The sequence below is a fragment of the Aulonocara sp. 'chitande type north' Nkhata Bay genome, linkage group LG17, assembly GCF_057382095.1.
Source record: "Aulonocara sp. 'chitande type north' Nkhata Bay isolate Kocher_YH1m ecotype deep benthic linkage group LG17, A_spYH_male_GT1.1, whole genome shotgun sequence".
Taxonomy (NCBI): domain Eukaryota; kingdom Metazoa; phylum Chordata; class Actinopteri; order Cichliformes; family Cichlidae; genus Aulonocara; species Aulonocara sp. 'chitande type north' Nkhata Bay.
In genome coordinates this window covers 26188176-26215642 of record NC_141360.1, presented here as the reverse complement: position 1 = coordinate 26215642, position 27467 = coordinate 26188176, and the positions used below count along the sequence as shown (strand labels likewise).

Sequence of the window (27467 nt, the reverse complement as noted above, 5' to 3'; positions counted from 1 at the left end):
CAAGATATTTAGTGGTGTTAAGTGAAGGATGTGGATATACATTGAACAGTTTCCAGGCCTTCAGCGCGACATGGGGCCCCCTAACAGTGTAGCTGACGCTGTAGACTTTAAGTAGACTGTAAAAAAAAGAGACTAATGGCAAGAACATCCCTGAACGACCGACACTGGCTACAACGAAGAGCTAGCAAAGCAGCACAAAAGAGGAATCCTATTATTATTTCATCAGTTTCACACATTACATACACATTTTCAGTTCACAACACTCATTAAATACATTTCCCTACATTGAAAAAAGAAAAAAAAAAGTAGACTGTAGCAGGCAGATGCATGGCACTTATAAGAAGTTCAAATCAATTGATGCTTTTCCATTGTTTTGGTTTCAATACAAATTTAAACATGTTTGGCAAGACAAGCACAACCAAACCTACATCCATTTTGGACGTAGTAGTAAGTAGTAGCTGGAACCTAGCCCAGCTGTCATAGATTGCCAGTCTATCACAGGGCTAACATAGACACAGGATGCCATCCACACCTATGACCAACTTAGAAATGCCAGTTAAGCTAACATGTATGTTTCTGACTGTGGGGGAACCTGGAGAACATGCGGACTCCACCCCGTCACATATTCAGAGCCTGGTGTTCATATGTTGACAGGGACTGGAAAAATTAATCTTACGAAACAATCTTTTCAAGCAACTGAACCAAAACCTCCAAGTAAGCACATTTTTTTGCTGTTTGTGCTGTCTGGAGCTCATAAACTCGCTGATGTATCACACAGATACACAAACACCTACACACAAGACTCTTATTACATTCAGAGCTGGAAGTGACCCACAGCGCTCGCCTTGTTCTGTCAGTCACTGTGAGGTCGGCTTTCCCTGCCAAACAGCAGCTTGCACATCACTTTCCCTGCAACCCTCCTGGTATCAGCAGACTGAAGCCAGTGGCCAGCAACTTCCTGACGCTGACGCTGTTGGTGTTCCATATCGCTCTGACTCATTAGAACCGTGCAGATTTCCCATGACATTTGTGTAACAGCTGAGCTGAGTGTCTTCTAAGTCCGGTTTACTGTGCTTTTAGGCAGTAAATGCTTCTGAAATGAAATAATATTGGGTTTACGTGTACACACTCCACACAATGGCTCACGGTGGCAGTTGTATAAATGTTTTGGTTCATGATTTTGCTTGAACAGATTGTTATTCAGGATGTCAACTTCAAGTTCAGTTGGAGGGGGGCACCTAATTACGCACAGAGATTATCTTTCTCATTTTTAATGTCTTTAAACAAAAAAAAAACATCATTAAGTGACACCTTGCTGTAAAGAAAACAAGAGCGACTGCATGCTTCATACCTACAACTTGATGGCAACACCGCACCCCCTGCTGAGTACACATGAATGTCTGCCAATAATAACACATGAGGGTGCCAAAAAAAACAAAACAAAATAAAAATCACATGCACTTTATGTACCACCCTGTTTTCACTCCAGATTGAACTGGACCACCCTGGTGCTTAAGTCTACTAACACTTCAAGTGTTCCCCATCAAATCATTGCAGGTACTCTGTAATAAGACGGCTTCCATTTCCCTTTGGGGAGCGATGTCTTTTTTATGACATGGAAACTAAACGCGTTACATCGTTGGAAAAGCCGTTTCGCGAATCTGGGTGGAAGAAAGGGGGAAATACCGCCAAATGAGAGTTTGTTTAGTTAGCATGTCAAAATTCCTTCCACTTCCTGAAATGAAAATAGCCACGTCTGTAAAAGTTCATTTGAACCACAACGTTGATAATGAAGCATTAAAAAAAAAGATCTTTGTACACAAATACATAAACTGAAGAGAGTCACAGTGTGACAGAAAGAAAAAAGTAATTAAAACTGTTTTTAAAACAGGGTAAAGGTCTTTGGCAGAGGGAAATACATATGAAGATGGAAAATGTTGTAAATCGATCCATTAAAAAATAAAGTGCAGAAGCATATGGGGAGCTGGATGGAGCACAGGAAAAACTCTGAGTCGGTGTAGGTAGCAGATTTACAGGGTGGCATATAGTGGGACATATAAGTGAGTGAGTGCATCTAAATGCATGCATTTGCCTTTGTAGGCTGCCTTGATTCAACAACATGATTTTCTTGTGTTTTTCCTTACTTTCCCAATTTCAAAATGTCTTTCAAAAATACGAGAATAAAGTACCTTTATTGTACCACTTATACGCTAAAGGGCACAAATGCTTTCCAGTGGGACACTACTCTCTGTTCCAGTTATATAATACTAAGGCAAGTTCCTTATCCAGCAGGGTAATTGCTGGGAGTATGTTACATTTTTTTCCTTATGTTATTATTATTAGTAGTAGTAAGCTGCTAATATATTAATATTATACTGTAATATTATAGATAAGGCTTCCCAGCAGTATATAATTACCAGCTATCAAGAGATTTTGTGTCAGCCAAATGTTATTACCACAGTTGCACAAAGAGGTAATAAATGAATGAACTGACTATATCAGTATACATACAGAAGTGATGATATTTTACATGATGTACAGATAACTGCAGATAAGAAAAGTGTGCCTTAAATCTTTCCACGCCCCTGGGATGGCTTTGGCACCAAATGTTTTGAAAGAACCACCCAGAAGAAAGGGGAAACACCTCCACCGAGACAGTCTGTTTAATTAGAACAATAAAATCATTTTACTTCCTGAAATAAAATAAAAAAACACATGACTTTGTACAATTGATGGTTCGTTTGAGTTACCGCTGATTGTAAGACAACATAAAAAGACTCAATCAACACTAATTCAGCACAAATACAGGACAAAAATAAATAACAGACCCAAGACTCTGCTATAACTTCATAGTGATGCTACTAGAATACAATGTATTTATGATATTCTTTAATTTTCATGCAACAGTCTCCATTAGGTCCGGGTATTTTGTAGCCACAGGGCAATGTCGTTACATTGTCACCGATTGGCAATGTTAAAAATGACAACTAAAATGCCATTTGCCCTCTCCATTATTGATAGATTTTGGGGGTTCAGGCCTGCCTAAAAATGTGAATTGAGCCCTCTGAGCTGATACACTTCTGCAACCATTATTTAAATCAAGTCAGAAAGTTCGGTAACGAAAAAGTAAACACCCATGATGCCATAAAGCCGCAATGTAAGTTATTGCAGCACAAGCTGAAGTTAATCATTTGGCTAGCTGTAGTTTAGCGCTTCTGCAGCAATAGCAGTAACCAGCAGTAATGGAGAAGGGCACTGACGTTGGAACACATGGCTCTGTGGAGGTTACAGTTTGGAAAGTACCTTGTATGTCTTTTTGGAGCTAAAAAGAGGTCATTTATCTGGTTGTGCAACTACTCTATATGGACACATGTACTGGGCCACACCTCTTTTGAATTCAGATGCGCTCAGTCCCATTGCCACAGGTGTATAAAGCAATTCTGACTGCTTTTACGACATTTGTGCAAGAACAGGTCATTGCAAAGATTTACTGAATTTTGTGTGATCAAGTATAAGTCATATCAGTGAAAAGTTACAACTGCAGTGGCGCATAGTGCAGAGTTGCATACCTCCTGTGGCATTAATGTTAGCACAATGTGCACCAAGAAATTCATGGTATTCATAGGTTTCCAAGGATAGGCAGTTCCTGAAAGTGTAATGTGTAGGTGGCCAAGAACTTTTGCTTTCTTGTGTGGCAAAAACTAAAACTAATTAAATTCATCTGACATTAAATATTTAAATATATATTATGTATTTAAAGGAGAACTGATGGTATTTCAGATGAGATACGTGCTCTTTCCTGAGTATGAGAAGACAGGTGTGCCTGAAAGTTTTGGCTCACCTTCTGAAGTACCTTTAGTACAAAATGCTTTAAAAGAACCATCCACAAGAAGTGGAAAACATCTGCAAAGAGTATGTTTGTTTAGATAGCATAATAAAATCCTTCCTGCTTCCTCAAATGAAAAGAAAGGGTGACGTCTGTAAATCACAAGTTAATTGATATGATTGCTAGTTATAATACAACATTAAAAAAGACTGGACACACTGGAGAGATTATGTCTTATGTCTATGATGTATTGACAAAAGCAAGATGTTGTGGGTGCATGTGCCACCCCACTGAAAGAATCCTGGAAACGTCCCTGTTTCAGACCTCCTTTTCCTTTCCTTCACCAATGGCACGAAGAAGGTGGGAAGATTTGGTAGTTCTTACAGATAACACTGTTTTCTGCTGCAGGTACATTCACTGACATATGGTTTTAAGTTACTTCTGTGTTCCCAGCTATATCACAGCAAACAATAGCCTAGAGGTGGTCAAAAAATATTAGCTACTACACCTTAGAGAGCCTCTCTTTGAAACTTCTTGACACCCCGCAAAAGGTTATGCAATATTTTAAAGTAATTTTGTCTTATTTGGTGTGCACAGTCTATAAGGATTACCCTGCTTGCTCGCTCACTCACTCTGTTTTATAATCTGCTGATGATGACGTTATGCTGCAGTTCCTGGGCTTCAGTTCTCGCGAGGTTACGGGAATCCAGACGCTCGCTCGCTCTCTCTCTCTCTCTCTCTCTCTCTCTCTCTCTCTCTCAGTTCCCCCTCCTCCCCAGCCCTCCCTTCCCACGCCCCACTGCGCTGTGGGATAGTGGCACTATAAAGTATATCCTCTCTCGGCGAAAGATAAGAAGCCCGAGACAGGAGGGGGATGAAGATGGCGGACGCCAAGCAGAAGCGGAATGAACAGTTAAAGCGATGGCTTGGCTCGGAAACGGACCAGGAGCCTCCTGTTTTGAAAAAGAAAAAGACGAAGGTGAAGTTCGATGATGGCGCCGTGTTTCTGGCCGCCTGTTCGAGCGGCGATACCGAGGAGGTGCTCCGAATGCTTGACCGGGGCGCTGACATCAACTACGCCAATGTAGACGGTCTCACCGCCCTCCACCAGGTTTGTGTTAGCTTGCCGTGTGGGTTTATGTCAGCAGCCGGTACCATTAGACATAAATATCGACTGGCTGCTAGCAAAAGCTTACCCTGGTACACCTGTCAAATGGAAGCCATTCTCATCCCGTTGTTTACCTACCTAGCATACTCGTCCTTCTCGACGCAGAGAAGGGATGAATCCGTTGGCTTCCTCCTGAGGCTGTTTAACTGGTAAACCGCGCTAACTATGCATACACTTGTCTGAGTATAAGTGGCAAGAAGCAGCAGAGTCAAACACCTAATTTACAGGGCTAATTCTACTTTATGCCTCCATAAACTAGCCTGAGTCTGTAGGTGCAGTCTAATTGCAGTACTGCTGCATTTTTCGATTTGAAACATTGGCTCGGTTTTATGTTGTAAATACAATCAAGCCAGACAAGTGTCTGTGTGGTCAATTTATTATTGTCGGATCCTATTTAGTGTGTTTGGAGCTTAATATAAATGGTGTTCGTGCAGAATGAACCCAGCAATAGATGGCTGCTACCTGGTTAGCAGTAAAAGTCGTTTTGTTGATAAACCCTCCTCCTTGACTGTGGCTACTCTCTGGAGAGGAAGCAGAAGCTACCTTGCTAACTAGCTTTAGATACAACGTCATTCAGATACAGGCTAATGTTACGATTGCGAAACAATGTTTGCTTGTCACTCTGACTTAAAAAATGCAGTCCCTCATTAATAGTGGGCATATTAGTTTAATTGCCAGGAAAGAATGAATGGTAACAGCGCAGTATTAGCCCAGCGGAGTGTCTGCTAACGTACTTTAGCATGCTAAGATAAATGTCGTTAGCTGTGTGGGGCTTTAGCTGAAGTTAATTCATTCATTAACTGACCTGAGAAACGGCGTCAGTGGTAAATTATGGGCCTCATAATTTTATGCTGTTTTGTGTATAGTTAATCGGAAACGCCTGTGTCGTTAGCGCTTTTGCTACACCGGGATGTTAACCGTGCCAAGCTAGTCATTTGCCCGCTAACTGGGGTAGCTACTTTCACTAGCATCTGTACTTCCACAGCCGATAAACTGAAAATGGCACCTCATCTTGATGGGTTTTAGGCTGTGTGAGGTAGTTTTAGTCCAAATGGGGTTTAAAGCCTGATTTAAAAGCTTTATAAACCACCATGGATCCAGTGATGGAAGTAGGTTGCTTGTTGGTGCAGTAAGCTTACTGAAAGTTGTGACCAGGTTAAGTCCAGTGAGGTGTGCAAAAGCTAGACTAGAATTAAAACGTAAATAACAAAGAACCTGGTCGTGTAATTTATGAATTTGTTTCTGTTGCTTCAGAGGTAGCTTTTACCATTAAAGAAGTACATTTATTTTAATATCGTTTTTCAGTTTGTGCTTATTGGATCAAGTGATTACGGGTATACTGTTAGCTTTTACAGTGACACTTTTATAAAGATATCTTGCTTATTTTGTACCAAGAACATTGTAGTTAAGTGTTTTACTTTTTGGTGGAAATAAGCAGGGTGAACGGTTTGGGGGATTTCCCCCTTCTGACTGCATGTTTCTGCCTCTGATAAATAATTTTTCATTCCCACTGGAAAATAAACTTTTATCCCCCCCTTCCAGGATTTTTGCAGTGTCTTGAAACAGTCAACAGTGCAAACATCAGTCCAATCAGAAACTGATCTCACTTTCAGTGCTTGTGAGGCTGCTGGGGTGAGATGATCAGGATCTGTTCCATTCCAGCTTTTCATTAAGCCAAACTGTAACGCTGGATATCTGGATCCAGAGAGTTGCAGAAAACATCAGAAATATTGTGTGCCAACCAGTTGGCTCTGTGTTGACATCAGAGTTCTCTCCAAAGGTGATTTGTGCAGCTTCTTCTTTCTTCTTGTTGAGTTGCGGCTCTGCACCAGGACTGTTCTCTGCAACATCCTGCAGTCGTTTGTCGCCTTTTGCGTGATGGCGCAACTGCTGTGATAGGCTGATGGAGAGGGGCAGAAGTATTTGGTTTAAAAAGATCAACCTTAACCTGACCTTCGTTCACAAGTTAGAACATGCTGTCGAACATATTACAGAGTCAGATAATTTCCACATGTTTATTAACACTCAAACTGGAAAGTCTGCTGCTGATCTCAGAAAATGAAGTCTCCTTCTTCCCTTTACAGAGACTTTATAGATTCAGGTAAAAGAGGGTGATGTGTTTTACATGATGAGCCACAGGGAAGCAGAAAAACTGTCATCAAAGCAGACCATTTCTCTTTGATTTGTAATGTACCATAGTGGAGTTTTTATTTATCCAATTTATTTTTTTTAATTGACAGCATTTTGTGCTGTTTACATTTCGGGTTATTTCATATTAAACATTGAAGCTAACATCCTCTGAAGAGGGAAACTGTGGTTGCCCCTCTATATTTTTTATTATTTTTTTATTTTTCTCTCCCTACGTATTGCATCCTGGAGTATTTTAATTTGAAGAAATAAAGGATAATGCTAGTGGAAACGAGCATTTGTTTATCTTGTTTGCACTAGCATGGATAGTGTTTACATGATGTAAGGATTTACAAAAATATTCACATTAAATGTTTTATACTTGCATAGATCTCCTGTGATGTCACTTCATTACTCATGTCCACATGTCTCGTCTTAGTAATTATGAGCACTGCTTTATGCACCACCTTGCTCCCATGGTGTGTTTGTTCTCCAAGACTTAGGCCACTGCACAGATTAAAAGTTTTAAAAGCAGGTTTTAAGGCATGGGTCATCAGCTTTATCTGTATGTGATTCATGCACGTTTTTGGGTTTTAGTTTTTTTGTTGTTGTTTTTTTTTTTTTTTTTTACATTAATTAATCCTGCTGGTAAATTGACCTTTCTTCAAGATCGTAGTCTGCTTTAATGAAATCTGGAATTAGCATGAACCCCTCAATACAAACTCATTGGGTGGAAATGTTGCCTTTTTTTGGGCTGATGTCCAGAGATGAACTTGAGTGAGGAAAGAATTTGAAGTGCGGCTCTCCGGACATAACCATCTCTGGAGACGAGGTGTGTGTGTGTGTGTGTGTGTGTGTGTGTGTGTGTGTGTGTGTGTGTGTGTGTGTGTGTGTGTGTGTGTGTGTGTGTGTGTTTTAAAGGCCATGTGATCTCTAGGTTTGGTGTTTTACCAAGGAGCTGAGGAGGGGTGATGGAAGGTTAAACTGCTGTTAAGTTTCTTAAAGATGAGCTGAACAGTCAGTCGCCTCTTTTGTCTTAATGTCTTTGTGTGGCTTTTCTTGTTACATTTTAGATGGACCAAAAGAAAAAAATCCCTCCAGATAATAGCTATCCTCGTGAATGAGTGACCTCTCTCTTTGTTATGAAATGTGCCATGTTGCTGCATGAGGACTTGATCACTGGTGACCGGTGCAGGTTTATAAATACCACCACAGCCAACACAAGTTCTCCTAACTGGGTTTCAGTAGATGATACTAAGTTTGGGTATGACTCAGTCTGTAGCTTTGCTTTGTAGTTCAGCTCTAGTATAATCTCACATTTAGGCAAGAGGTTGTCTCTGTGAGTCATGAACCTTGTGTTTCTTTAAAAATGACCTGTTGCTGATGAACCTGTAAACACGTCAATGTCTTTTTGCAGACTTCTTAAGGTGATGCTTGAGCAGTGATGATGATGATCAATGATCTCACTATGACTGTGTACAAGCAAGAGCATCAAGGTGAAAAGTCACACTGTTGCCAGGCTCAGTCCAAAGGACTTTGAAGTTCAGTTGCAACACAAACATAAGGACCAACGTCACATATTTTCTTCTCACAAACCTCAAATATGCACATTTTGCAAGATTTAAAAATATTTACGCAACTCTTATTGCGATTACCATGCCGGACAAAGCGATATACCACCTCATGCAGATGTAAACAAATGGAGACTTTGTTGCAACAGCTTGCTGGGGTGTTGGCAATGCTTTGCACTGCAAAACAAAAATAAGAAGCTTGACTGAATCTGAGAAAATGGTTGGTGAGACAAGACCAGCATGGGTTGTTGTTCTTCAGTGAGAACTCGGTAGTATTTCTAACTACTAGTGTTCTAGATAATATTAGCCTTAAGGGCTAGAGTGTCAGTGATACTTGCTGTGGGACTTGAAGTGTATAGGCATTAACTTCATTTGAGGTTCATTCATTCATTCACTCTTCCTGAAGACACAATTGTAAATGTAAATATCAGACATTGTTTGATATTATTTGGGTAAATCTTCTGAGTCTTTGAGCCATTCCAGAGATTTAAGACTGGTTCTTCAATTTATCACATTGTCAATATTTTTGTCCTGTTTCACCTCAAGGACCTTGGTGGGTACTGATATTTGGCACTCCTCTAGTCTATTAGAGAAACATTAGTGTTTCGATAGCTGATTTGAATTTGTAACGTGATTTACTGAGACAGATTGGTTCACCCAAAACACAGACTGCACGGATGCAGGTTGAGGGTAGAGAGGGGATGTTCCAGTGAACTAGGAATCCCTTAGACAAGCTGAGATTCCAGATCACATTGGCTAAATTCGTCCCAGAGCTGTCGCATTCCAAGTCCTGTCGTTCTAGCCCGTGCATTCCTCACATGACGGCCGCTGGAAACCATAGCAAAGAGGGAGCAGAGAAGACATTCCTCAGCTGTCACCTAAACCCCTCCCCTTCAGTCATTCCCTCTCTGGCTTGACTTTCCCTATACAATGCCAAAGCCCAGCTGACTGGTGCTCACTGAGCTCCACTGAAGCAATTAGAGTGGAGGGGCTTGTTGCTTCACACAACAAAATCTACCCGCTGACCTACACCTGAACTTTTTCTTTAGCGCTCAGGATCTCTGACACCCCCCCCCCCCCCCCAGACCAAGGTGACAGGATTCAGCTTAGCTTAACATGTCAGAGCTGGACATTACAATGCCCATGCTCTGTTGACATTACACACCCTCATTATTGCCCTAAAGTCTATGAACATTATCTTGCCTCGTCTCCATGACGACTCGAGGGTTGCTAGTCACTTGTGTTGGTGGATTTGCATGAACAGAGTGGGAGTTGCATAACAGACTGAACAGAGAGAGACTCTCTGGCGGTGCTTAGCAATTTGAAATACTCAGGCTCATGGATCTGTAATGGAACAGTTTCAGACTATGTAGTGGAAGATGATGATAATGTGAGGTGGCTGCGTTTCTTTTCATCCAGAGCAGCATCAGTCATTTTAACACATTACATAATTGCTGTGGATCTCACTGCAGTCCCAAACATGAGATTCTCAGCTGTGCCTGATGCTTGCAGTTGGCCACTGAGAGGAGGGCAAAAATGCCTTTGACACATTGCTGTCCTCCTGATAAGCACAGCATGTTATTCTGCTATAGAACCTAGGCCTTCTGTCTTTTTGGAAGAAGAAGGGACACCCCGTCATCTCATTTGGAGAGGTCTAGGATGGCTGCAATCTAAATACAGTGGGGCAAAAAAGTATTTAGTCAGCCACCGATTGTGCAAGTTCCCCCACCTAAAATGATGACAGAGGTCAGTAATTTGCACCAGAGGTACACTTCAACTGTGAGAGACAGAATGTGAAAAAAAAATCCATGAATCCACATGGTAGGATTTGTAAAGAATTTATTCGTAAATCAGGGTGGAAAATAAGTATTTGGTCAATAATAAAAATACAACTCAATACTTTGTAACATAACCTTTGTTGGCAATAACAGAGGTCAAACGTTTACTATAGGTCTCTACCAGGATTGCACACACAGTAGCTGGTATTTTGGCCCATTCCTCCATGCAGATCTTCTCGAGAGCAGTGATGTTTTGGGGCTGTCGCCGAGCAACACGGACTTTCAACTCCCGCCACAGATTTTCTATGGGGTTGAGGTCTGGAGACTGGCTAGGCCACTCCAGGACTTTCAAATGCTTCTTACGGAGCCAATCCTTTGTTGCCCGGGCGGTGTGTTTTGGATCATTGTCATGTTGGAAGACCCAGCCTCGTTTCATCTTCAAAGTTCTCACTGATGGAAGGAGGTTTTGGCTCAAAATCTCACGATACATGGCCCCATTCATTCTGTCCTTAACACGGATCAGTCGTCCTGTCCCCTTGGCAGAAAAACAGCCCCATAGCATGATGTTTCCACCCCCATGCTTCACAGTAGGTATGGTGTTCTTGGGATGCAACTCAGTATTCTTCTTCCTCCAAACACGACGAGTTGAGTTTATACCAAAAAGTTCTACTTTGGTTTCATCTGACCACATGACATTCTCCCAATCCTCTGCTGTATCATCCATGTGCTCTCTGGCAAACTTCAGACGGGCCTGGACACGCACTGGCTTCAGCAGCGGAACACGTCTGGCACTGCGGGATTTGATTCCCTGCCGTTGTAGTGTGTTACTGATGGTGACCTTTGTTACTTTGGTCCCAGCTCTCTGCAGGTCATTCACCAGGTCCCCCCGTGTGGTTCTGGGATCTTTGCTCACCGTTCTCATGATCATTTTGACCCCACGGGATGAGATCTTGCGTGGAGCCCCAGATCGAGGGAGATTATCAGTGGTCTTGTATGTCTTCCATTTTCTGATGATTGCTCCCACAGTTGATTTTTTCACACCAAGCTGCTTGCCTATTGTAGATTCACTCTTCCCAGTCTGGTGCAGGTCTACAATACTTTTCCTGGTGTCCTTCGAAAGCTCTTTGGTCTTGGCCATGGCGGAGTTTGGAGTCTGACTGTTTGAGGCTGTGGACAGGTGTCTTTTATACAGATGATGAGTTCAAACAGGTGCCATTCATACAGGTAACGAGTGGGGGACAGAAAAGCTTCTTACAGAAGACGTTACAGGTCTGTGAGAGCCAGAGATTTTCCTTGTTTGAGGTGACCAAATACTTATTTTCCACCCTGATTTACGAATAAATTCTTTACAAATCCTACCATGTGAATTCATGGATTTTTTTTTCACATTCTGTCTCTCACAGTTGAAGTGTACCTCTGGTGCAAATTACTGACCTCTGTCATCATTTTAGGTGGGGGAACTTGCACAATCGGTGGCTGACTAAATACTTTTTTGCCCCACTGTATCTGGTCCCACATTTGACTTGTTTTTCTGTAGACTGTTTTCGATTCAAATTTATTTTAAAATGTGCTGATTTGGCTCTGATGCCGTCCCCATTCTGTGGTCTCATGTCCTACCTGCATAACTTTGCACATCACAACTGAAAGCTTATCTGCATCAAGCACAGAGCAACGCATTCAGTCTCAAGCACCTATCGTAAGCTAGTGGAGCTATGCTGCTATTGATAAAGGTGCAATAAACATCATCTCTTGTTGAACTTCCATATCTAAGACAGTAGCTTCATTTCTGACAAGCATGCATAGTTTACCTGTTACACAAAAATGCCCAAATAATGCACTTTTTAAAGTGAAATCTATATTGATTATTAGTCTACTTAATTCCCGATTGTGTATCAGGCCTGTAGAAACCTTAAATGTCGATTTCTGCATTAAAGATCTTCCCTTTTCTGGTAGTCCACACGATAAAGGTCCAGGCTAGTGACTTACTAAGAGGCTCCTAATCCTCAAATATGCCCAGCTAGATGATCTGCCTGCATAATAACCTCTAGATCTGATGGCTGTTAGATAAAGACTATCTAGGATTACATATTTTGGTGATAAGCTGGAATGCACAGTGCTGTGAGTACTTCAACATATTGTGAGGTTTTGGAGGGGCTTTATAGCATGTTGTCTAAAAGCGTTAGAAAAATAAGCACAGATGACAAAGCAAAACCTTTGCATGTAATTTTAAGTAGAAGTGTGTTAAGATTTGGTACAGTATGTGAAGCGATTTTAAATGCATTGACATATACCTGACCATCAAAAGCAACACAATTGGGGTCCCTTTGAGTGCTAGGGATATCGTTTGCTGTTAGGTAGCTTTAGTGTATTATTATTATTATTATTATTATTATTTCTTGACTGGTTAAAAACTTAGCCTTCAGTGTGATTTGAATATTAAAGACAACAATCAAAATTACTTTAAAGTCCAACTGTTTGATATTTAATTCATTAATTTGTTGTGTACGACAGATGGCCTTGGGATATACAGGAAGCAGGATCTTGTGAGTGCAAACTTTGCGTGTAACACGTAACAATACATGGCACAAAGGGACTTTGATGTGTATAGGGGATGCTTGTTTGCTTAAACTCATTCACAAAACTAGTTCTAGCTAAAGAGTTACTGGGGGAATGAGAATATCATAAATAAACCCCATTCTAGAATGTTAGCTTAATTTAAACGTGTGTGTGTGTGTGTGTGTGCGCACGCCACAGTATTTAGGCTGAAACAGGTTCTTCCTACCCAGCAGTTGCAGCCCATTTTACAAGTCTGCTTTCAGGTCACTTTTCTTGTAAAAGGTTGCACAGGGCTTTGACGTTCTTTGTTATGGTTTCAGGGCAGACTTACAGGAGCTGCATAATCACTCATGCATTTCTAACATAATGCTGAATACATTAATTTAATAATTCATGGACATGAATGTAGACAGTCTAGTATTTATTTATTTATTTTTATTGTTCTTTGTTCAGCCCAAACAGTCTTCAGACTGTCGTTTTTGAATGTTTGACTGTGTCTTGTTGTTCCTAATCTTCATTCCTAATTGCTGCTCACTATAAGAGTTATATTTGTGTATAATTTCTAATTATACATCGCTGTTTAATATTTCAGAACATGGTCTAAAATCAAACAAGGAAACTGTACAGACCACATGAAAGACTGTATATTCTTATTTAGCCTCTGATTGCCATTTTTCGTAAATTTGATAAATGATTGTCTTCTCTGACAGCATTGCAGTCTTAGAAAGCCGACGAAATATAATTTCCTCATGAAGTTATTAACTACGTGAAGCAAAACGGGGACCGTGAGAGTAAACTGTAGCCACCCTTTGAGTCAAAGAGCTGACAAGAATTAGTGTGGTGCCTGACTACAATGAAAGGTGTTGAACTTGACACAGCAGGAACCAGCGCTTCATAACACTGTATGTTCGCGCGTGAGATAAATCTAAATTTAACCTTTGACATAGAACTGCAAGTATAAAGCTGAATTCCAGTCTGGAATGAATCACTGCAGCACCATTGTAACGAGAGCCTACTTGATTACTGAGTGTATATTGGAGTCCCGCAACATATTTTACTTGCGTATAATTGGCAGGTCTCTCCTTGTCAAGCTGGCCCTCCTTGCTGTTTCATTCAGCTTTTTTACCAACCCCATAATCATCAGCAGGAAGTCCCTGTGGTGTTTGCGCGCCAACACTTTGCAACACGCCAGGTCATCTGCTGATTGTGACATGTCTATGATACTTTCATGTACACTGTATTGAGATAACATGTCTGGCTTAAAACTAAATGCCATGAATTGACATGAAAAGCATTTGTAGTTAGTAAATATATCAGGTCAGTGTATATGTTTAATTGTAATTGGTCATGTAGGGTTGCTCGAGTATGGCAAAAGTTTTTGCCAATCTTTATACATTTGTTAAACTTGACTTGTCTTTTTGCAGGGGATAAATAAGGGGGTAATGGAGGGAGGCAGGGGGGTTGTCAAGTAGGGAGTTGGGCCTAGACTAGCTGGTGCTTTTTACCATAAAGCTCACTTGCAAAGACAACCGGCGACTCTAGGAGATGAAAAGCAGCTGCCAGCAACTGTTAATGATCCTTCCACAGGTTCATGTATGGAAAGCTTTTATGACTTTTATTTCCACATGGATTTTCTTGACCACGGATGGATTGATCTTCTTGACGATCTTTCCATTTGGACTTTCAGTACAGTGGCGAAGCATCTCGTTGTAAAGAGAAGAGGTGTGCTTTCTTTAAAACACAAGACAAAATGAGAGCTTTGTAGCAAAAATGAAGGCTAAAAAGTAAGTTTTATCCTGGTTATCTTGTTTTCATGATCGTTAAAGACCAACATTGTAACCTAAATGAAAATCTAATAAGGCATTACCTCACTGAGTTTGCATGAAACTGTTTGCCCTTTATAAGAACTGTAGGGCAGATGATTTATTTATTTATTTATTTGTGTGCGTGTGCGGCTCTGACACTGCTGGGATGAGATGCCAGAGACCTCCCCGCCATAGGACCTGAAACAGAGAGACTTTGCTGAAGTAGTTTCGTTGAGCATCGCTGCAGGTTGCAACTGGTTCACCTGGGGTCGTAACTCAGCTGGATCGAATTCCTCAGCAGAGTAAACCTGCTGCCATGTTTGAGGATTGCTGCTTCGACCTTGCCCAAAAGTGCATTTCGTGTCAAACAAAATGTCTTATGTCACACATAAGTTTTTAGCCAGTTGTAATTATTGCATTGCTGAAAGCTGGCAGCACTGCTTTATAACAATGTAGGAAATGAGACACTGATCTCAAACCAGAGGCTGCTATTTTTACCCATTTGCTTTTTCTAAGTGTTTTGATGAGGTCAGTGTTCCACTTTCTTTGATGGTTATTTAGCACCCTTAAAATTAGACCACATCTCCTTCACTGTATCATGAAAACATTTGAGAGGTTGATGATAAATAAAATGCAAGCTCGACTGCAGAACTAGTAAAGGATTTCGTCAGGTGCTTTAACAGATTAATGACCGCCACTTGCTTTTCTGTCTGCCCCCACTTTTTCAAACTGTGTATAGTATTTAGCTGCTGTGAAATGTTTTTGAGATGACTTCAGCTTGTGGTGGGTTTTTTTTTTTTTTTGTTCCCACCCTGTGGCATATAGTGCTCGTTTTCTACTTAAGCCAGGTGGTCTTGGAGTGATCCCGCTGTTGTTTGCTTGGCGGCAGGCACACGTCTCATGCTGAGTGTTTTTTATGAGCTGTTGTTGAAGTGAAAACACCTGGACTCAGACACTATGAATTCCTCATTGTCTTACAGAACAGCGAGTACAATTAAGGCAGAGGCTGCATGTCCATTTGTTGTCTGTAAGGGTGAGGTTACATTCTTTCCATTTAGTCTCAAAATGGCTGCATCTTCAGCTAACAAAGGGAAAGCGGCCATTGGCCCATTAGACATCACCTGACTTTGACATGTCACCCTTGTTCTTTTATTTGGCACAATTATTACTCATTGTTGTTTTCAGGTATTACATAAAAACCTATTTCATGCCCACTAAATAGTCAAAGTTGCTGCCTTCACTTGTCTGCACCAGAAATGCTACTAGTTGTAATTGATTCATATTTTATTGATGTATGACAGCAGCTGTTTAGCATCGAGAAAGCAGCAACCTCCCTGTTTTCTGATTGGAAGGTGTAAACAAACATGTTGGGAAGTAAGACAGGTTATAGTCGAACTAATAGGCGTGCTTTTGCCTTAGTTGTAAAGAGTTGCGTGTCTGCTGTGTCAGCTGGCATATAACCACTCCATTGGAGAAATGACTACATCCTGCACCCACGCTCATCATGTAACTTCAGTGCTATATGTGCGTTAGTTCACCTGCATTAAATATACAATATGATTATTGATGAATGTGTTTTAATGGATTCAAAAATTGACAACACACACAAAGTTGAACTGACAGTCTTAAATGTAACTCCATTAAGACTCCAACTCCATTGGGCTAAATTTTGGATGCTTTTTAATAAGACGGCTATTCTCAGACTTAAGAATCTGCGGACGGGCTCAAGAGCTCCTTTAATCATAACACTGATCACAAAACTTTTTTTTTTCTCTTTTGCGTTTTCACTCATCTTAAACTCTGGAACTCACTGGACCTTAGAAATAGGTTATCAGAAATTAAACTTGGAGAATATATCGATTAAGTGTAACTGTACTCCTTTATACTTGGGTGGCATTGATTTTTCTTGTTAATGCTGATCCATGTGGCCATGAGATTGACTGAACCTGCTGTTTGCTGTGTTCTTGTGAATCAGCCCATGCAGGCCATATTTTCCCTGCAGCTAAATGTCAGTGACAGTAAATGGGCCTGGACCTTGAGAGTCTAAGTGCTTTGGCTAGTAATTTAAGTGATTCAAGATACGAGTATAGCCCCTGTGTATGCTCAGAGCTCATGCTTTGTTTTGGCATATTTCTTTCGTGTTCTTGTTTTGTCCCCCTGAAAACAAGAATTAATAGTGTGCCTGGTAAAGAAAAATGAATTGACTTTTACTGATGCAAAATACTAAATGTTGGTAAACGTGTAGCAGGATGAAATGTAATCTCTCCCTTTTGTTTTAAACTCCTTTTATTAAAGTATTTGTTTAAAATCAATTTCAGTTGATGGTGATGCAAGTGAGGGTGATACGTTGAAGTCACAAAAGTCATGCTAGCTTAACAAAAAGCCTGATTATAAAATAAGATTAGGTAAAACTTAATTAGTGCCTTCGAACTCAATTTTATTTCCTTGTTTTATGAAGCATAAATGTGAGGTCACTAAGTCCAATCAAGCTGCGATGTTAATAGACTGTAAAATTAATAATTAATGACCCAAAACCACTCAAGCTGCTGTATAGGGAACCAACAATTTATTACATTTTGGCACTACGAGCCAATAATTTCATGATCCTCTGTATAAAGATCCTGGGTCTTTTTAAGAGATCATATTCATTTGAAAAAATGTATTGCCTTTTATTTTGATGGTAAAGACCTAAGCAGTTATTTTAAATGCTCACATGTTGCGTGATGAATGTTTTCTGTTTTTAGTGAACGTGTGTAGTGTTGTCACACGTTTATCAGCTGCATGGGATGCATGTTTTTAAGAAAACTTCTCACTAACTATTAATCATTAATATGGCGACATTTAAATTAAAATTAGCATTCCTGTCCTGTTGATCTTTTTGTGTTTGAAAGAGAGTAAAAATGGATGCATCCGTTCTCTTAGAGGTGGTGATGGTCAGAGGGATCTGGGTCTTGGAGATTTCAGGCCAGAGAGGAACAGGAAGTGGCTGTTTATTTTTCTCATTTCCTCTTTGAGGCTCCGCTAGTGAGCTTGCTCCTTCCACTCCCTGTGCTTTTATCACTGACACCAGCCCATAACAGACATATGTGCGAACATGTACACTGCTACATGCACCATCGTGGTTCACAATTTACCTTACAACAGGTTCTCAAATGGATTCCTAGATGACTGAGGGCTTTGTTGGATCTGTGTATCAGTTTGTAATTTGGGACTCACTTGAGCAGAGATTATATAAGGAGAATGCACTGAAAGAATCTTCAGTAGAAATCAATGTCTTAGTAGAGCCAACAGGGAAACACATTAGCCCCTGTTGCACTGTGCATGTGCATAGTAGAGCTGGGCGATATGAGATTTTTTTCATATCACGATATGTTTTTTTCATTTCAGGCGATAACGATATCTATCACGATATAAGCCAAATAAGTATATTTGTAAGATTTAAATGTGCCGTTGCTCACAAGTAAAATGTGAAATAATCAGCAGCTTGTTTTTATTTAAATATTTATTTCCCATAATAAGTTCAACAGGGTAGATGTACTTAAGGAACATGAGACTTTTTCAGATAAATAAAGGCAAATATTGCAAACTACACAAGGCAGCCGCTAAAGCGTTTAAGTTTCAAAATAGAACAAACGAAACAGACTAAATTGTCAATTCCACTTAGAAACAAAATATTAATTCTAAAAATAAATCTTAGTTTGTTTTACAGAAGAACAGACAAAACTGACTAACTTTTGTCAATATCAAATAAACTGAGAACTAAAAGGAAATTCTCAATCTCTCCTTGTTGTATAGCTTAGCTTTTCAAACAGTTTTAACAGTTACTTTAGTCTGACAAAAGCCGAATGACGAATTAGCGCTTCCAGTCAGAGACTGAGGCTACGTCCACACGTACACGGGTATTTTTGAAAACGGAGATTTTCCGTTTTCGTTTTAAAAAATAATCCCGTCCACACATAAAGGCAGAAATGAAGGAAAACGCTGCTATGAACATGCCAAAGCAGCAGGTGGAGCTAGATTCCTAACCGTGCAGAAATGTTGGCCAATCAGAAGTCTAGAAGCCTCGGTGGGAAAAAGTAAACAAAGCTGGGGCATAGAAGCAGAACCGAGTCGTATGTGTGGAGGGACAGTAACTGTGTGTATATGTAAGCATTTAAACACTGCAGAGAGTAGAATTAACAGTAACAGTATTGTAGAAATTCATTTCACCGAAACAATAACGTGGCGCACAGTGTGACGCATGCACCAGTTTATTGTATTTCCAGACTTGCTTTCGGCACAATTTACAGTGCACGCTACTCTGTTTTTTGTCAGACTTGAAATAGCCGAAATACCTTCACACTACGGAACTTCTATGGCTCTTCCGTTCGACAATCTCTCCGGCATTGGAACCATCATCTGTTTTCTCTTCGGTCACGCTCGGTTGATTTTTCTAGTCGGCACACTCATTTCCTCCATTACGCGCTGGCTCCATTACCCGCTGGCTGCTTCCCAAACAAACACACGTGTGGCTTGGCACTTGTGCTGTACGTAACAAGTCACGCGACGTGACGCTGCGGCTGTGATTGGTTCGGCTCTGCGCTACTTAATTTGGCTGACCTTTTTTTTTTTTTTTTTTTTTTTTTGAGGACAAGAGCGGCGAAGTCTATCGCGATAGCTTAATTTCTCTATCGAGTAAAAGTTATATCGCGATACATATCGTTATCGTTCTATCGCCCAGCTCTAGTGCATAGTAGAGGTTTCCTGGAGTTTCAGCTTTGCAGTGGTGGATGTTTCTCTCTATTCATTGTCATAAAAAGATATTTGGATTTTTTTTTAAATTTTATTTCCTGGCTTGTATCCATAATGTGACTAGCATGACTTTTGCTCAGTGCTCCTGTGGGACAAGCAGAAATGCTGTTTGTGATCCCTGTAAGACCTTTTTTGTAAGGGTGCTTGCCAAAACCTTTCAAGCAGTTTTTAAATCAGATTTCATTGGAGAGACTATACGTGTACTTATTATGCGAGTTATCATTGAATTACTGATTCATTTTAAAATGGCCTTCAAAATAACTGCCTGGATCTCTTTTCAAGGTGGTTACTGGGGTGCAAGAGTTGCTTCTAGAAGGGCTTTGCCCCTTTATGAAATTTTTCTTGTGTACCTCAGTTCACCTTTTTTGTATCTTCAATAATCAAAAATGAAACTACCCACATAATATTTAGCTCATTTTGAGCCACTCCACTATAAATTTAGCCTTGCTATGTGGGATTGTGTAGTAGCTATTTTCTTTTTATTGCTACTCTGGTGATCCATATTTATACAAGTAGATTAGATGCATACCAGGCAGATGTACCCTTTCCATTTAACCTCTTAGGTTTGGAGCTTGGTGGTGTGAAGGATGACAAAGGACTGTTACATGGAAGGATGGTAATGTGGTTCAGTGCCTCTTCAGTCAACTGAGCAGTCTGTAGAGAAGCATCTACATAAAGGCTCTATTATATGGAAATATCAACAGAGGTCGCATCTCTCCATGGCTATCTGACCTCTACCTCTCCTCTCCCGTTGCCCGCTCTCGCCTTTAGACCCCTGACATGGAAACAAACTTGGCTCTCAAGTGAGGCTATTGTTGAAGCTTCTGAGCAAAAGCCCAGGCGATGCATACAGTTAGAATCTTGCGGGCATTTTTCCCCCTCTTCCACAATCCTGGTCTCTTTCCATGGGAATCCTGGGGCCATATATGGTTGTCCTCAGTAGCAGCAGCAGTTAGAGCACTGAAGGCGTGTGTGTGTGTGTGTGTGTGTGTGTGTGCGCGCGCGCGCGCATGTGTAGTTACAGCTCCCGACAGAGCTCATGTAGTGTAGGGACCCAGCTGGTCGCCCTGCGGTGCTTCATCCCTCCCCTTTGAACTCTCTGGCCTCCTGAACCCTGCCAATAGCACAGGAGCTGAAAGCTCTTTGTCTCAGACGTAAATACACACTGACATAAACACACACTTTCACATGTATACCGCTGTATTAAATAAAATGTCCTACTCCAATTTTCCCTAAAAATGCATATAATCTTTCTTTGCTCTCCGGTGTATTTAATTTTTAATATTCATCCCAACTCTTTGTCTGGGTTGATGCATGTTACTCTCTCACTCTCTCTTTCTCTCACACATGCAAATGCAGACACATGGGGCTCTCATACTTGCATGCAGGCGGTAAGAAGGAATTCCTTTTGTGGAAGTGGATGTGTGCCTCTGAGCCGGTGACGTAGCCCATGAGGAGTGGCCAGAGTGCTGATGCCTGAACCCTCAAGGCTAGGAGTATTACTTATCTGGGAATTTCTCCACTGGTATGTTAGTCCAGGGCCTTGCTGCGTACTGGCTAGGTGGTAGCAGAGAGAAGTTGTGCTGTTCAAGGGGGAGGGAGACGAGTAAAGGAAGGAAGGCCAGCTTTGAGCTCCAGCTGAAGCCACTTTACTGTACATAGTGTTGCTTTATATAGGAGAAAGCTGATCTTTCCCTAATCAAGAAAGGAATTATATATTATTAAGCTTTTATTTTTTCCATGACTAACACAAATTTTTGAAAGCTATCAGGGCTCTTTCTCACCTGATTCATTTTATTTTGTATTTTTGTTTTTTAAAGCGTGTAGTGAGTGACTGAAGCCTTTTGTGGACTAAACCTTTTACACAGTTACCCAACCATCAGCGTAATAATCTTCTGTTTTACTGCTGTTGCAGTTCTTATTAACAGGGAAAAAGCAAATAGGGAAAAGTCCCTATGAAAACTGGCTGCAAGGTGTGTGACTTATCCTGAGCAATCTGGACATTGTTCCTAAACAGATATGCCACTGTTGCGTTGTGAAACACAATGCCATCGGCAAATAAAGGAATAGTTCTCCCTTATATGCATTGGCTAGATCAGTGTTTGATTATAGTAAAATGATCCCTTCATGGGTCATATGTATTCATATTAAATTACAAATTATGCTCATGGCAACATTATTTCATATGTTAACTGAGTGTGGATATCAGGTAATAGAGGCCTTACATTATGTCCTTAAGTGCTAATTACATGATAATACTCCTATAACAAGCAACCAAACAGCTAAGCAGTAATGTACAGTCATGCCAAGTGAATGTTATTGTTTGCATATTAACATCTACTGCCAATGTGTTTAATTATCACCCTGTAACTCATCTATAAAGATGTGGCAGGACTATATAGTCAGTAGTACAAGTGAATCAGATGTGCTGCAAGAAAACTTGCAGTATTTGGGACTTGCATTCTGTGCATTGCATGCAGCAGTCCATAAGCACTGTGAGATTAGGTGATACCAACATATGTTAAATGGCTGATGACATTTTTGTATTACTTCTACACATTTCAAATGCTGGCTAATGTTGCATCAACTGTGGAGCAGTTTTAGTGTTTTATACAGGGATGCTTTTCTTTTAATGGGTTAATTTTGTATTTGTCATACTGTGTTGTTATTTTAAGCATGACAGATATTCAAAAAGTGTTTAACTATGATTTTCAATCATTTGTTTGCAAAAAGGAATTTTGGTATCTGTTCCACCAGATATTTATGCTGTACTTGGCTGTGGGGTTGTGTGTGGGTTTATTTTTATTTTTATTTTTATTTTTTTGGTGGTTTGTTTGTTTTTTTAACCTGCCTTTAAAAGCTACCAACTGAACACACAAATCAGTACCTGGGAGAGAGTATTTGGGTAAGTGGTTGTTCACATTTGAAAACCCGTGTATTTCCAGATATCTCTAAGTCTTTGAGGTCTGTTAGTGTGGAAGTGGACAATTACAATAAAATCAAAGCATGTAATGTTGAAGCATATGTGTTTATGTCACATTATTCATTGCACTTGCCGCACTAATAGACCACTTTCTGTGAAAAACTATCAAAAGTTAAAGGAGAAATTGATAAAAATGTTTCCTAACCATTTATAACTTATGATTTAAAAATGCACAGTGGGGTGTTTGTTTGTTTGTAAGTATATATGCCAGTTTGCTCAAGTTGAAATGATACTCTATAGGTATTATGGTTATTTGAATTCTTCAAGTTCTCCTGTTGTAGACGTCATCTGTCTTACCACTTGATGGCTTTTCTTAACACACAGACACATCACTGTCAGTCAGAGGTCCTACCGTGGGTGTGCACCATTGACACTGTCATTCAGTATAGAATAACTGCCAACATAATAGCCTGGTAGTCTGTGCCAGTGACTTCCCTGGCACTCCAAGCAGTAAATTGTGCAGAAGGCACAACAGCAGCTTTCTGCAGGGTGCTCGAGTCGCTCATCTGAGGGTGCTACTAAAGGAAGTCAAGAAGGGGAGGGGTCTTGAAGTGTCCCCTTGATGTGGAGTGCTGCTAAATTGAGCTTGGAGCTCTCTGTAAGATGTCCCACTGGATAATGGACCTACCCTTTTTATAGACGAGCAGTGGCTATACCCTGTACCCTTTCACTGTATCAGGCCGTATACTGTTCCTTATAAAGTGTCACTATGACACTTGTCAGATGGTGAGTTTAATTAAAAATGTAAATGTGTGATCTATGAAAGGAAATGAGTTTAGGTTTGCAATTAATAAAAAATGACAGTGGACACATTTGAAATAAACCATAAGAGTACAAAAGGTTTAATCTGCACAGGTTCCTCCACTGTATTGCAAAGCAGGCAGGCCAGAGGACCTCTGACTCCACGTTGGCCAGGAATTGTAATTTAGATACTTACACAACAAAAACCAAGGTGTGTGTGTTTTTCTTTTTTCTTTTCTTTTTTTAAATAAATCTTAGTAGCCTTTCTCTTCATGCTGATAATAAGAAATTAAGTCCTGCCGCTTTCTTGCTTTTCCTGTGCGCAGATGTGCATAGCCCTGCATTTCTGTCTGAGTCACTGTATTGTTAGCAATTAGCGTTACAGCAGAACATCAGATTGTACTGAAGTACTCCTGCCAAGCCAGGTCTAACAACGCTTATAGTGAAAACTAGTCAGTTTCACAGAAACTCCTGAAAAAGAGAAACCAAGGACCAACTTTAATATCCATGCACAACACAATAGGGTTCTGGGTGAATGACTTCATATCACCACACCAAGTCTTTCGAGCACGATTATTGGCAGTAGGACCTGCACATATGCGTTGTTCATCCCAGAGTGTTGGGAGTCCTTTGTTACATAGTTAAAAATCAAGTTAAGCACAACAAATGCGTAATGAATAGCTTAAGCAAGAACATGTATCTCAAAATTGAATACAGTATGTCTTTAAATAGTTGAGGTAAAAAAAAAAATAAAAAAAAATTAATAAATTAAAATAACTATAAGTAAAAATATAAATTGTTGTAATATACAACAAATTTGAACGTGTTAAAAGAAGTACTAAATGTCGTAAAAACAAAGGCATAATTGCACAACAAGCTTTTCTTGACCATAAAAGGTCCTGAGAGTTGCTTCAATAACAGTTAAGTCCTGCCTGCAAGAGGTTAAAAAAGAAGAAGGATGGCACCACAGATGCTCCTTTCAGCGTTAGTTTTTTGAGGTCTCTCTCAGCGGTTTGCTGCAAGTGCTGCCTTGAAGGGTTATCCAACTAACCCCCGCGTGCTTTAAAATGAAGTCTTTTCTCTATTTATTTATGTTTCTTACAAAAGCCCGGCAAGGCCTGAACCCACGTTCTCTCTTTGGCTTTTTTGTCATGGCAACACACCGGCCTCCTTTCTTCAATACACGTCATGGGTGCATTTTTTGGCTTTTCCCATCTTGTATGCAGCACTTGTACAGAGTATGGTTTGATTCCTCCATATTATCTCAGGATTAGGCTGACACACGCAGTATTGTTGTCTCTGTCCTGATCTGCTCCATATTTATCTCTGCTGGCTCGGAATGGTTTGGTAATTTAATCTCACAACTGTACTTTTAAAAAGCCCTCCATGGTGTGGTAATTTATAAATATGGAAAGGAGAGACATGCACATTGGCAGCTACTCTTTTTTTTTGAAAGTTTGTCTTAAAAAAAGCAAGTCAACAATGAAAGCAATGCTTGTATTGAGCATTTTTGATGACTCTGTTTAAGATGATAAAACCTGATGACATGTTCATGAGCTGTATCAATATCTTACTGTGGTTGAGTAAGGAGATGGGTTTAATTTTGCTGTTGCACAAACTGCCACTTGAAGTGGCAAATGCAGGCATATAACACAGGCATCTTGTGATTTAGAGCAAATTAGATGTCAAGCCGTCTGTTATGACTGATGGGTTAAAATAGGTTTGCACTGGCCTTAAAAACCATTATAGCACTGTGCATTTCAACAATATGTACATGTGCCGGTGTATAAATTACTATGAATAGCTTTATTTACTGTAGTATAATTGGAATGTTTCTGTCAAATGGTGAGAAATCACAGAAAAATTGATAGGGTTTTTAAAAAAAAAAATTGTATAGCACACTCTTTGCCTTTGCAGTATGTGGAAAAGATGCATACTGCAAAGGCAGGTCTATTCTCAGCCAGGAAAAACCCCTGGTCACCACCACAGAAATATGAGAGGAGCATAGATGATTGTCAAACTCGTTCGTTGTTTCTGATTATTTTAAAATTGCAGCAGGGTTTTCTTGGAGAACTGCACTCTCTTCGACATTTCACTGAGAGTTCTTGCTGAGCCACATCCCACAAAACCTAATGGATTAACAGAGCTGTTTTCAGAAGCTAGCCACATAATGTACATTAACGACCAGTCAAATGGAGCATCCTGCATCCATTGATTAGTTCTTGATGTATGTGTATGTGTGTACATATATTTGTTTTTCCTTCCCAGAAGTGTCATGTTCTCTTACGGAGAACCTTTTTAGTCTTAAAGAGAAGAAAGAACTCAGCCCTGACGGGATGAATCATATGTTTAATGACGTATGGCAGCTCAGCCTTCAGTGAGTTATGACTTTGTCTCAAAGGTCAATCTAGGATTTCATTTACTTCAAGGATTAATTGGAGAACATAATTCCCATTGTTTTAGCTAAAATGTTTTTGGTTTTTTACCACCTTTATTTTTATGCTTCAGCACACCTTTATTTTACCTGCCTATCCAATAACTTCAGACTTCACAAGGCCTTCTTTTCTCCTCTCCTCACACTGGCCAAACAGGTTTAATTGGCTACGTGTCTGCTTCAGAGTGAGTCACTCCATGTCTGAAAGCACACTACAGCACCTATATGTTGCTCGGGGGCTGATTGAATTGTATAAACAGGATTAAGCTCAGCCGGAGTATGCCATCTCCCTTACATCAGCATTATAACCAAAGGTGCATGAATAGGCCTTTAGATTCTATGATGTGCTAGACAAGGATGTCATGGTACTTGTCTCATTCCTCCTTTTCTTTCCCTTGGGTGTGGGTTCTTTTAGCGTCATTAAGATTGGAGATGATAAAATGATTTCAGTAATTAAGTTTGTTTGAAATTGCACTCTGTAGCCCTGCATTTCTGCATGATACAAAACAGAAACCAATGAATTTAACCTGTTCCACTTTGTATATCTGAATGACTGTCGTAAAGCAGAACAGAGCTGTCGGATCAAAGGGGAAATGGTACCATTGCTTTCCTCTTTGCATAGTTCCTGAATGGTGACGTAGATTAAAATGAGAGAGCACATGGGTATCTTCTTATTTGAATATGCTGTAATAAATCTGAGGCCTTTCATATGAAAATGTCCAGTTTTAGATTACCAACTTTGGGAATGTGTACTTCCAACTAATAATTAAAAAAAAAAAAAAATAACAGAACATACCTGAACTTAACTGTAAGCCTGTTAAGAAATAACCAGCAATTATTCATTATACTTGGCTATAATTACTCTAAATCCATTTGAAGACTAACTTAAGGTTCATGTACTATATACTGTATATAGAACAGTGCAACTTGTACTTTGCACTTTGTTGTAGATTTAATGCACTATAAACCAACTCTAGAATAGTGCTATACCCCTCACTATACCTTGCCATGGACCGCGAATGTAACTACAGTTCAATTGTGATGGTCTCTGCGGTACTACTATACAGTGTAAATGGTCTGTTGATTGGCACATGGCTGATATCTCTACCCTATTTCCTGTGATTCAATGACGGTAACTGTTAGTTGAGCTTTATCAGCTCTTAAGTCCAGCATGAGTTCATTTTCAGTTTTGATGCCAGACAATGCAGACAACTAAAATGCAAAGTGGCTGCACTTTGGTAGTACATGCATAGCAGCATTATCTAGTATAATTTAATAGGCCTGGGTCAAAGATGAGCCTAGCACTGGTGCAACATCCTATTTTCTTACAAATAGAAAATTAAAAAAATGACTTACGAGTTTATTAAACTCTTATATCCACTAATTTAAGCCCATTCTTGGGGCTCCTATTCTAGCATACTTTTGATTCAGGCTGTTAGTATGGCACCTGTCAACCACAGAAAATTACAGCTATTAAGGGATTACCTTTGTTGGGCTCCTGGTGGGAGCCTGTGAAGGAAGGCTGGTGACGCACTGAAGAGGGAGGTCGCAGCCACCAGTGCATTCACCTTAAGGGGCTTGTTTCCATTCTTGGACAAAGACTTTGAAGAGATAATAAGTGTGGGGGATGACTGAGGGGAGAGGATTTAGATGAAAGTATGGGGGACAGTTTTCAGATGAGCAGCAG

The 27467-nt window shown here is 40.1% G+C and overlaps 1 protein-coding gene across 14 annotated transcripts in view; it reads left to right on the top strand.

Moving 5' to 3' along the window:
• The first annotated feature begins 4599 nt into the window (after positions 1 to 4599).
• ppp1r12a (protein phosphatase 1, regulatory subunit 12A) overlaps positions 4600 to 27467 on the top strand; it is a 62193-nt gene continuing 39325 nt past the window's right edge. For all 14 annotated transcript variants that reach the window (XM_086268215.1, XM_086268217.1, XM_086268213.1 and 11 more), the window contains exon 1: positions 4600 to 4937. In XM_086268215.1, coding sequence (XP_086124341.1) covers positions 4701 to 4937 — 237 coding nt within the window. In that variant the 5' untranslated portion in view covers positions 4600 to 4700. The remainder of the gene's footprint in view (positions 4938 to 27467) is intronic.